Here is a 12,644-nt window from a genome sequence, read left to right as displayed (position 1 = left end):
AAAGGGAAAGTTTATCGGACTGTGGTGAGACCTGTGATGTTTTATGGCTTAGAAACAGTGGCATTGAGTTAAAGACAGGAGGTGGAGCTGCAGGTAGCAGAGCTGAAGATGTTGAGGTTTTCGTTTTTGAGTGATGAGGATGGACAGGATTAGAAATGAGTTTATTAGAGAGACAGCTCATGTAAGATGTTTTGGAGACAAGGTGAGGGAGGCGAGATTGAGATAGTTTGGACATGTGCAGAGGAGGGACATGGGGTATATCAGTAGGAGAATGCTGAGAATGAAGGTGCCAGGAAGGAGGAAAATAGGAAGATCAAGGAGAAGGTTTATGGATGTGGTGAGGGAAGACATGCAGGTAGTTGGGTTGAAAGAGGGCAGATGTAGAGGACTGGGGGGCATGAAGACAGATGATCCGCTTTTGCGACCCCTAATGGGAGAAGCCAAATGAAGAAGAAGGTAGTGTCAACACTTAATAATGAGGTATTCTATATTAGCAGAGCAATGTCTTTCAGTAATGACAGCATCTGTATGTCAAACTTTGTTTACATGGATGCAAATGCCTCTTCCTTTTGTCAGCTTTTACAAAGTTCTCTTTCAATCTATTGTGCTGTTTGGAGTGTAGCAATTGAGCAAAGTTTCCGAAAGACACAAGTTCAGTCCAATTTTCTGATTAACCCAAATCCATAGATTAATTACTGTATTCGTATTATTGTATTCAATCTTTCTATACAATTATCCTATATTAAATTAATTGAATATCCCATAGGTTTGTAATCGTACACAAAATTCATGGTTCGGTACTGTGAATTTGCTTTTTTATTTGTTTGTTGCTTTTTTATGGACGCAGTTTATTATAATTACTTTTTTGAACAACAATTTACATTTTAAAAACAATTGTTAATAAAAATGCCTGCTTGGTTAAATAATATATAAAATAATATTTTATAAAAATGTAATATATACAAATAAAATAGAATAAATCAAATGAATGCAATACACTTTTTATTATAATGTGCCTTACAGATGTGAATATAACAGAGTGTGTTTTACATTTAATATTAAATTTTCTAAAGATATGTTCTACTCAACTGTTCCTTCCATCCTTTACTCATTCACTCCTTCAGTATGTGGAATTGTCTGAATACTATTATTTTAAGAGAAATTCTTTAAGCAAACGGCAAAAAAACGTATAGGGAATAGTTTTTTATGAAATATTATGTTAAAATAATGAAATTCTGAAAGATCTGTGAGCAATGGCAGGGATTTCTTTTTATACCCCTGACAATGTTGTGTATGCTTTCAAGTTTAATAATAAAAATAGTAATAAAACAGTGACACTGCATTCAAAGTGTGAGGCAAAGACTTAACAAACTTGTGGTCTGCTACTTAATACGTTTGTGAGGAAAAACTCGGATTTTTAACTATGTTCCACGGGTAAAAAAGATTGCATTCGGTACACATGTACATCAAACCAAAAGCCCTGTACCAAAACGTTTCGGTACAATTCGCATAACATTACACCCCTAATATCGTAGTTTATCCCCATATCTCTCTATTTGCGCTATATTCTAGATTATCCTTATATCATATCTATATACACTGTCTATAACTTTTGAACAGTTGTACATACATTGGAATAGGGCTGCAACAACTAATCGATTATTTATAATGAAATTCGTTGTCAACAAATTCCCTTATCGATTAGTTGGTCTGCTCAAGTCATGGCTTAGTGTGACCGCAAGATAACACAGCTGCTTAAAAATGGTAGAGAAAAGAATGTGGACAAAAGAAAACACATTGGTGTCATAGATGAAGGTGAAACATCAGCACGGTAAGCAAACACTTTATAATCCTCATTATGTGAAAATTATAAAGTTTGCAAATATCTCTTGGTCCCAGCCATTAAGAGACAAAAATTATAAAAACAATACACCATACTACAACAGTATTTCATAAAGTACCAACAATGTAGGGTAACAGACAGAGGAACAATACACATATAGTATGTAATGAAATACATGTTGAGTATTTACATAGCAGTAAAAGTATTAATGTAGCACAGCTACTGTATTTTACTTTTTTATAATAGATTTATAATAAAATTTGTGCATATTTTATGGTAGTAAATGGCCAAAATATTAACTAGACCTATATCTGATGTATTTATGACTTGCTTTAAATCTGAAATAAAATTCCCATTTAAATACTGATGGCATATTTACTATTCGCCATCAAATCCATAAATAATACACGTGTGAATGTGAAGGGCAGACTGTAATAGCTAATTTACAGTGTTTCAGCTTTCATTTACTATATTAAATTCTCAGTGGGTCAAAAATGTACATACACTTTGGTAGTATTTTGTGAACAATATAGTGTTATTTAGCGGTCAATATAACAATTTAGTGCGTGTGTATTGTATATACTATACTTTGTTTAAAGTGTAAAGTCTTTTTTTTGTTTAAATTTGTGAAAATACTCTAGAAATATGGGTCCAAAAAAAGCTAGTGAGGTGAAGGCCAAGTGGCGTGTGATTTCTATGGCGACAAAGAGAGAAATGATCTCTAAGGAGTAAGTACAGTACAATCTTTTTTTTTTTGTTACTTTTGTAATGTTTTTAATTTATACTTTTTACTGTATTATATACAGTATTATTTATGTACCTGTATTATTTTATGTATTATTTAATATTAATACTGCTAAAAACAAGGCATAAATTGTTAATAAATGGGTATCGGTGGAGGTCGGGAACGGATTAATTGGTTTTCCATTATTTCTTATGGTATAATTACACTCGCTCTTCAACCTTTTCACATTTCGACCGGTTTTAAAGAACGGATTAAGGTCGATAAGCAGGGTACCACTGTATTTTAATTAATTTGGTAGAGGCTAAGCTTTAAACATTTCAAAACCTTATCTGTATATTTTTTGGGAATTACAATCCTGCCTTCTAAATCTTGTGACATAGCCTTTGTATTTCTTCTCTCAGTGTTTGTTGATACCAAGTTCTCACTGACTTGCTTAAATGTTTTTCTTCACTGTTTGCACAATGTTGGTCATCAACTGCTGCTGCTTTTTTTGGCCAAATTGTTTAATACCTGTTTTTAGTACATTGTTACATGTTAGTAAACCAGTGGTTTCTTTTTATCGGGACATTCCAAATGATTGTACTGGCTATATCTAATAGCCTCCCCCTTTTCCTAACTTTAAAACTGTGCTCTTTCCACATAGACAGCTCTTTGGTCATCATGTTGGGTTTGGCTTTTTCACAATAAATACAGCTATAAAATAAATACATGCAAAACGCAGAGCCCAAACCAAGAGCAGACATTCAAAACATTGTCCTTGCCGTTCCAACGCTTTCACATGTGACCATATACGGGCATCGCATCTCATTATCCACTGTGGCTTGTTTTTACTTAATATGTTTGCTCATAGTCTGGTTAGCAATTTTATCGTTAAACTCGTTAAAATATTACTAATATTACCTAGCGAAAGTGTCTGTAAGATACAAAACAAGCAGAAGTGCGAGCCTTAATTTCATTTTAGGCATAAAAATCTGTTGCTCTGTACACAATACAATACAATATTTTTTGCAATGTATTCCGACCAAATAAATCTCTTTCATTTAATGGCTGCTGTTTATGCAGCAAAAAATAAACACTTTACGCAAAAACTATATTCGTTATCTCTCTCTCTCTCTCTCTCTCACACACACACACACACACACACACACACACACACACACACACACACACACACACACAGGCCTTTTGGTCGTAATTTCAAATTACGTTCACCCAGTAACAAATTTACTCATGTGCGTACGTTTCCGGGCCTCTGCCACCGGAAACATAAGTAAAAAAGGAAAAATGGCTCACCAAGTACGCGCCGACAGTCCCCTGCGCCAGCATTAGCGCACATTCCGACACTAAGAATATTTTGATGTTTGAAAAACATGACGTTTTATCCATGTCCTCTCGCTGCGTGTAATGAGAGCCCATTTTAGAACTTTGCCTGCCCTGAGCTTAAAGACGTGGCTTAGAAACCACACGGATCAACCAAAGACACCAGGCACGTCCTCCAGTGTCTCTATAAGCCACCCTTTGCGTCGTTTTTCGGCTTAAATTGATGAGCGTGAGTATTCAGCTGCGTGACTGCTCGCGCAGATCCAGGAATCTGAAGACACAGAGCCGGACTCATCTAGTTGCATTTTGTTTTGTCATGTAGCCGCTTCGATTAATCTAAAATGGCCAGAGCTCCCAATGACAATCCGCTTTGCGTGTTTGCATTCAGTGCAGCTCTGCTTCTACTGCTTTTCCTGTCATACGTACGCCACTAGTAGTGAGTGGTCGTTCATGAACGATTCGTTCATTTTGAACGAATCTTTTATACGACTCGGGGCTATCGAGTTGTCTTAGCAAGTGAATCCTTCATTTTGTGTTGGTCATATACGCAGCGTGAAATCCGTAATAGCTCTGTACATAAATAATTAGTTCTCCCGAATTTTCTTTTGTCACATAACTGCATTATAAGCTAGAAATTATATAATATTCCCAAACTTTCTTACAAATAAGCTAATAGTTTTTATTTATACGCGTGTGTTATGTTTACGTTCTCAAATATTATATATTTTTTATTCTTTACAGTTTATAACTTTATACTGTGACTTTAAGTGGCATAACGTGGCAGGGGTGTGGTCGAGCGTCCGATTTCGGGCAACCAGGCAGGTAACGCGTGATGATTCTCGCCTGCTTTATTATGGCCACTTTACTTAAGTCTGTACTGTATTTGTGTGCTCTCATAAACTCCCACAACCAGACAGATACAAACATACAGCAGAAACTTGAAGCTACAAGTCTGTTTCTGTTGAACTGTTGTTGGGTGTTTTTTGATGTACACTGAATACAGCGACCCAATGGCAACCACCTCCTGTAAAAGATGCGGCCAGGCACGTTTTTATGCTGGATGCCCTTCCTAACGCAACCCTCCTCATTTATCCGGGCTTGGGACCGGCACTAAGAGTGGCTGGGGTTGGTTCTCTGACCGGGGATCGAACCCGGGCCGCAGCGGTGAGAGCGCCGCATCCTAACCACTAGACCACCAAGGGACCCTGTTAAAAGACTTAAGTCTGGACTTAAAGACCTATATTTTATTTCAGAGCTCAGAGATGGGCATGCTGGTGTTTCGGCTCACTGTCCTGCTGCATTATCCAAATGCCCATGAGCTTGAGGTCATGCTGGACATTCTTTTTCAGGATTTCATGGAGGAACACAGTATTGATGGTTCCATCAGTTATGGAAAGTTGTCCAGGTCCTGAAGCTGTAAAGTAGTCCAAGACCATCACAGACCCAGTCTGTATTGTCTCATATTGTCTGTATTTTCTGTATATAGTTTGTATTGTCTTGTGTAGTCTAAGTTAAATGTATAGTGTTAATTATATATTATTTTAAAGCATTTCACTGCATGTCGTACCCTGTATGTATGTGTATGTGATGAATAAACTTTTATTTTGATTTTTGATTTTTTATATCTGTACTTTTGAGAGTCACCAACAGCTTGAACCAAATTCCTTGTGTGTCAACACAATTGGCCAATAAACCTGATTCTGATTCTGATGAGCATTGGCGTTAATTAAGGCAAGTGAAGCCTGAGGTTCTTTAGATGTTGTGTTGAGTTATTTTTTGGCCTGCCACTCCAGGGAAGGTTCACCACTGTTTCAGGTTTTCTCTACGTTTAACCCTTTCAACACTGCTACATGTCAGTTACTTTGTTTCTCATCTGTTCTTAAATTTCTGTAGATTGCAGAATTATGTGTTGCTTTCTAAGCTATTTTAACATGCTTTACTTTGTCAGACAGATTCTATTTAAGTGATTTCTTGATTTAAAAGGCCTGGCAGTAATCAGGCCTGGGTGTAGCAAGTGAATTTATAACTCAGCTTCCAAAAAAATACAAAAAAAATTTGCTTGAAGATATTTAGTCTATGGATCTTTACGATGCGAGTATATAAGGTGTCTGGGCTCATACATCTCTGGTTATTATGTCTTCTTACCCAATCAAGAACACTCAGGTTTTTTCCCAGTGTGTGTGTATATATATATATATATATATATATACAGTACAGACCAAAAGTTTGGACACACCTTCTCATTCAAAGAGTTTTCTTTATTTTCATGACTATGACTATTAATTGTTATTCAATTAATGATAATTTCCTCTTGTGGGAAGAATTTGTTGTGGTAAAGTTTTTACTGCAACACGAAGTGGTGTATTCCAGCCTCAGCACAAAACTCAAGGAGGAGGTCTTAAGAGAAAGACAAGTACATTTATTAGGGAATAGTTAGAGTTCCAATTACATGTCCTGTAACACACCCTTTACCTGTTGTGACACTGACTGGTACAAGTTTTTATCATAGCTTTACAATAATTCCAAATTTGGCTTTGAACCTTTTAGAAAGAGCTACATCTGGAAGATTTCTTTCTCAATAAAACAGAAGTCTTGCCTGATGAACCAAATTTAGGTGACGTTTACCCTAAATTATGGGCCTCTCACAAGAACGAGGCAGGTTTAATCCAGGTAAAACCGTATCACGCACTCATGAAAACACATCAGTAATCCAGTCTTGAAGGCAGATAAAAAAAAATCTGAGGCTAACACAAGATTTAGGAGAGATTAAAAATATAGTTATTCCATTAGTTATTTTGGTGCATGATGTAGCTACCATTGTTAATTCTATACCAGCAACTCACAGATTTCTTTTTACTGTGATTGATCTTTGTTCTGCCTTTTTTAGTGTCACTTTGGCCTCAGAGAAGTAGCCAGGACTGCCACAAAGATTCAGTGGTCGTCTGCAATGTCCTGGCTCAGGCTAGATTTAAAGCTTTATGGCAGAAACTACAATGGGTGAAGCAAAGGTCTCATATCAGGACATGTGATCTCAGAAGGCCAACGTAAGGTATGACAGGACCGAGTACAGCTTGTAATTATGTTTTCAAAATCTCAGACTGTGAAACAGATGCAGAGCTTCTTGGAACTGATTAACTACTGCCGAGCATGTATCCCTGACTGCACACTTCATGACAAAGCTTTGCGTAATGCTATTGATCACAAAGCTCCTCCATCACATCTCATTCTGTGGACTCGTGAAATGACTGAAAGATTTACTGCCCTCATGGAGGCTATACATTCTGCTACAGCTTTAGGTTTTCCAAAATATACTAAGCCTTTTCACTTCTATGTGCACGAAAGTGGTGGCTCAGCTGCAGGGATTCTGGCCCAGGAACACAGTGACAGATGTCTCCCTGTTGCTTATCTTTGCAAATCTTTAGACAACATAGCAAAATGAATTCTCAGAAAGTCTGTTTTAGCAACCTGATTAACATTAAATTAAATAGGACTGAACGCACAGCCAGCAACTCTGATCTAAAGATAGGATTGGTGAATATTAGATCTCTCACGTCAAAAGCGCTTACTATAAACAAGCGAGTCCTCCTGGGTATAGTTACATACACCAATCCAGTCTAAATGGCAGAGGAGGTGGAGTCGCAGCTATTTATAATAATAATCTAAGTGTCACACAAAAGACTAAACACAAATGTAAAACATTTGAAGCTCTTTACACCAGCATAAAATATTCAGTGTCCGAAAGCAGGTCCAGTCAGTCAATTCCACTAATTATTATTTATAGACCCCCAGGGCCCTACTCTGATTTTCTCATAGAATTTGCAGATTTCATCACAAATTTAGCTACTTCTTTAGACAAAGCACTAATTATTGGTGACTTTAATATTAATTTTGATAATCAGGAAGACTCCTTAAGAGCAGCAGTTGTGTCCCTTCTAGATTCAGTTTGAATTAATCCGAAAGTTATAGGACCATAGAAGTCATAGTGGTGGACACACTCTCGATTTGTTGTTAACATTTGGATTAAAAATAAAAAAAACTTAGTCATAATTCCACAGTCTGAAGCTATTTCAGACAATTATCTCATCTCTTTTAAAATCTGCCTCAGTCATTGCATTTCTAACTCACCACGTTATCGTGTTGAGCGTACTTTCACGTCAGCTACAGCAGTGCGTTTTATCAATAATCTTCCAGAAATTATGATGTTAGATAGATCTCCGTCTGACCCCGCAGAGCTCGACTGGGCCACTGAATACATAGAATCAACGTTACGTTATACTTTAGATGATGTAGCTCCCCTTAAGACCAAAATGATCAGGGAGAAAAATGTGGTATAATGATCATACACGCACCTTAAAACAGACCACTCGAAAATTTGAACGTAAATGGCGTCAAACAAAACAGTATTTCAAATAGCATGGAAGGAGAGCCTCCTAAATTATAGAAAATCTGTTAGTGCTGCTAGATCAGCATATTTCTCCACCCTCAAAGAAAATAACAAGCATAATCCTAGATTTTTATTCAGCACGGTAGCAAAATTAACAAGGAATAAAAGCACTGCACTAACATGCACACCATCATTAGGTAGTATAGATTTCATGAACTTTTTTAATGATAAAATTGAAAACATCAGGCAAGAAATCCAGACGGTTAATATAAATCCAAATTATTTAACAAGTAACCCAGTAGACAGCAGTGTAAATATAGCAGACAATCAATTACAAAGCTTCACTCCTATTCATGAGAATTACTTAATTTCATTAATTTCCTCATCAAAATCATCAACCTGTATTCTCGATCCCTTGCCTACTGTTCTTTAAACAGATAACTCCAGAGGTAATTGAACCTGTTTAAAAAATAATAAACTCTTCCATTAGCACTGGTTATGTACCTAAATCCTTCAAACTGGCAGTTATCCAATCCCTAATTAAGAAACCTGACCTTGACCCATGTCAGCTGTCCAACTACAGTCCAAAATCAAATCTCCACTTTATATCCAAAGGTTTAGAAAAGGTTGTTGCACAGCAGTTATGCTCACATCTACTTATGAATAACATTTTTTAAATGTATCAGTCAGGATTTCGGCCTCATCATAGCACAGAGACGGCGCTAGTTAAGGTGGTAAATTACCTGTTATTGGCCTCTGATCAGGGTTTTGTCTCCTTACTTGTTTTGCTCGACCTTAGTGCAGCTTTTGACACCATTGATCACACTATACTACTTGCTAGACTTGAGAACGTTGTTGGAATAAAGGGAACAGCTCTCTCTTGGCTCAGGTCTTATTTGACTGATCGCTATCAGTTTGTTGATGTAAATGGTGAGTTCTCCACACTCTCTGAGGTAAAGTTTGGTGTTCCTCAAGGATCTGTCTTAGGCCCTCTGCTTTTCTCTTTATATATGCTGCCTCTTGGTGAAATTATTTATGAACATGGTATTCGCTTCCATTGCTACGCTGATGATACACAGGTGTATATTTCAGCAAAGCCAGATGAGAGAGATCAGCTTAACAATGTTGAGAAGTGTGTAAAGGACATTAGACAGTAGATGCTTGATAACTTTCTTCTGCTCAACTCAGATAAGACGGAAGTACTTTTACTAGGACCACATGCAGCTAGAAGCAAACTTTCCGATTACGTAGCATCTCTGGATGGTGTTTCTGTTTCAGTGTGTATGGCTGTCAAAGACCTTGGTGTTATTATTGACCCTAGTCTTTCCTTTGGGGCTTACGTGAATAATATCACCAGGATCGCCTTCTTTCACCTTAGAAATATTGCTAAAATTAGAAATATGATGTTGTTACAGGATGCAGAAAAACTAGTTCATGCTTTTGTTACTTCTAGATTAGACTACTGTAATGCTTTACTGTCTGGGTGTGCGAGTAAGTGCATAAATAAGCTTCAGTTAGTTCAGAATGCAGCAGCAAGAGTCCTCACTAGATCTAGAAAATATGACCACACCACCCCTGTTTTAATCAGTCTAGAATGGCTCCCAATCAAATCTTGCATTAATTATAAAATACTTCTACTGACGTATAAAGCACTTAACGGTCTCGCACCGCAGTATCTGAGTGAATTCTGTACCAGTATGATCCTCCACGCCTACTTATATCAAAAGGTGCTGGCTATCTGTTGGTTCCTCAAATAATTAAGACTACAGCAGGGGGTAGATTTTTCTCTTATAAAGCCCCACATTTATGGAACAGCCTTCCAGTCAGTGTTCGGGACTCAGACACAGTCTCAGTGTTGAAGTTGAGGTTGAAAACACATTTATGTTGTCAAGCCTTTGATCAGAAGATTTTTTCTTGAGTAAAGGCTCAGATCTGGAGGGAACATGGATATAGAGTGTTTAGTGAACTGGGATATTTGAATGCTTTTGTCCCCTCACATTCACACGTTCACTCAGGTTTGTTGACGGTGGTGTGGTGGGTCGTCTCTTATCCCAGAGATCCCTCATGTCTGTATTACCTTCTGGTTCTCCCTTTTAGTTATGCTGCCATAGCGAGTCTTGCCAGAGTCCAAACTGCACAGTGACATTAACTTTCATACAACTATAAGGACACTTAATAATCCATATCCTTTTCTTCCTGTCTTGAGTCTGGTTCCTCTGAAGGTTTCTTCCTTATGCCATTTCGGGGAGTTTTTCCTTGCCACAGTCACCACCGGCTTGCTCATCAGGGACAAACTTACTCATCAAGAACTTATTCACTTTTAATCACCACATTATCTGTGTAAAGCTGCTTTGAGAGATAGTTCATTGTTAAAAGCCCAAAAAAAACAAATAAAAATCCATCCTCAAAGCAACCGTTCTTAATTTCATGGAACCCCAGGGCATTGATGAGAAACCGTCCCCAGCTGCACAGAGTGGCCTTTAATTGAAGATAACACTATCCAGAGGAAGAACTGGACGAATTAGAGAAAAAGAAGGATATGGATTATTGTGTGTCCTTATTGTTGTATGAAAGTTAATGTCACTGTGCAGTTGGGACTCTGGCAAGACTCGCTATGGCAGCATAACTAAAAGGGAGAACCAGAAGGTAACACAGACATAAAGGATCTTTGGAATAAGAGACGCCACCACACCACCATCAACAAACCTGAGTGTATGTGAGAGAGTGAGGGGACGACAGCATACAAATATCCCAGTTCACCAAACACTCTATATCCATGTTCCCTCCAGATCTGCTCCTTTACCTAAGAAAAATCTTACAGTAAAAGGCTTGACTAAATAAATACATTTTCAACCTCGACGTGAACACTGAGACTGTGTCTGAGTCCCAAAACTAATTTGAAGGCTGTTCCATAACTGTGAGGCTTTATAAGAGAAAGATCTGCCTGCTGTAATCTTTATTATTTGAGGTGTTATGTAATCGGAAAGTTTACTTTTAGCTGCATGTGGTCCTAGTAAAAGTAGTTCTGTCTTATCCGAGTCTGTTATCTGGATTAAACTAAAGAAGAAAATATGTGCCATTCTGTGTGCTTTGTGATTCTTCCCTGATCAAAAAAGACACCACGGTCATCGTAGATTGCATGGGAAACCTCTCCAAGGATTAAGTTTTTGTTCAGGCATGATAAAAACGTGTGCATGTGTGTGGGTGAAAATAAATAAAATATTCAATATCATGAAGCATGAGCACAGTGAATATGGAACACAAAGATTAAAAACAGACGGTGACAACAACAAATGAAAGTATTTTGAAGTTGGTATATTTCTGCTTAATACTGTGGATGTAAATGAGGTGCACAAAGAAAACATATGTTGTGTAGAGGTGCAATGGTCTGTGGAAAAAGTAGTCCCTGTTGAGAATCCTGACACCAGTTCACAGCCCTTGTGCACACTAAATCTAATTATGCTTCCCCTATTCTATAACTCCTGAAGCCCGTCAATGAGGGCTTCCTTCTCAGCAAAAATATTTTTCACTGCATCTATTTTATAATGTATTTTGTTTTGTCATGTAATGATGGGACCAAGAGCAATTGAGAATCAGGCAAACAGAAAAGAAACAAAACAATAAATATTAAAAATGATCATGAGCACTGTGAACAAGGAGCATAAAGATCAACGACAACAAAAACACATGAAAGACAGAGTTCTGTGAGCTGTAATTTTCCTCACATATCCTTATTCCTTATTGGTTACAGCTTTTTTGAGTTTAACCTGTGATTAGTTAATTTTTTTCAAATACCTCTGTGTTTACATTGTCAGATTTCAAAATATTGTCTAGTATTTATCAACTGTTCATACCAAGCCTTTGTTTCATGTTACTTGGTCTTTGATATTTCTTTTCGGTTTCTCGTTTTAAGTTTTTTGTTTTCCCCAGTATATGTTGATTGCAGATTTCCTGTCTAACAGTTATATATTTATGGTTTAGGATTTAGATTTGGATTGTTTTATTAGCAATTTTTCCAAAATATTTTGGACACAGTTTTCTAATCTTTATTTTTAGTCCAGACCTAAAAAAAGAAAGTCCATAAAAGAAGTTTATTGTTTTGGTTGATTTGCTCAATGGTTTTGAGTGTAATGGATCTAAGAAGTTTGTGAATGGCTATTAAAAATCCTCCTTCTCATACATATTTTGTATTTTTTTTATTTTTTGAAATTTGGAAAGCAGCATATAGAGACAAAAACATAGAGATAACAAATATTTAGGAACAGGAAGTGAGCATATATTTTAGCAAGTATGTGACAGATTAAAAAACAAATGTATAAAAATGACCCAGCCCTTAAGTATTTTCTGCTGAT

General features: G+C 37.0%; 1 protein-coding gene across 3 annotated transcripts in view; it reads right to left on the bottom strand.

The window, feature by feature from the left end:
* The window catches only part of slco3a1a (solute carrier organic anion transporter family member 3A1a), a 67,492-nt gene extending 62,865 nt beyond the window's left edge, over positions 1 to 4,627 (bottom strand). Inside the window, exon 1 of one of the 3 annotated variants that reach the window (XM_046864499.1) lies at positions 3,882 to 4,627. In XM_046864499.1, coding sequence (XP_046720455.1) covers positions 3,882 to 4,004 — 123 coding nt within the window. In that variant the 5' untranslated portion in view covers positions 4,005 to 4,627. The remainder of the gene's footprint in view (positions 1 to 3,881) is intronic. The other 2 variants (XM_046864496.1, XM_046864497.1) reach the window with 2 other exon arrangements.
* Between the last annotated feature and the right edge of the window lie 8,017 nt (positions 4,628 to 12,644).

The sequence above is a fragment of the Silurus meridionalis genome, chromosome 13 (assembly GCF_014805685.1).
Source record: "Silurus meridionalis isolate SWU-2019-XX chromosome 13, ASM1480568v1, whole genome shotgun sequence".
Lineage (NCBI taxonomy): Eukaryota > Metazoa > Chordata > Actinopteri > Siluriformes > Siluridae > Silurus > Silurus meridionalis.
This window is presented reverse-complemented; position numbering and strand designations above follow the sequence as displayed.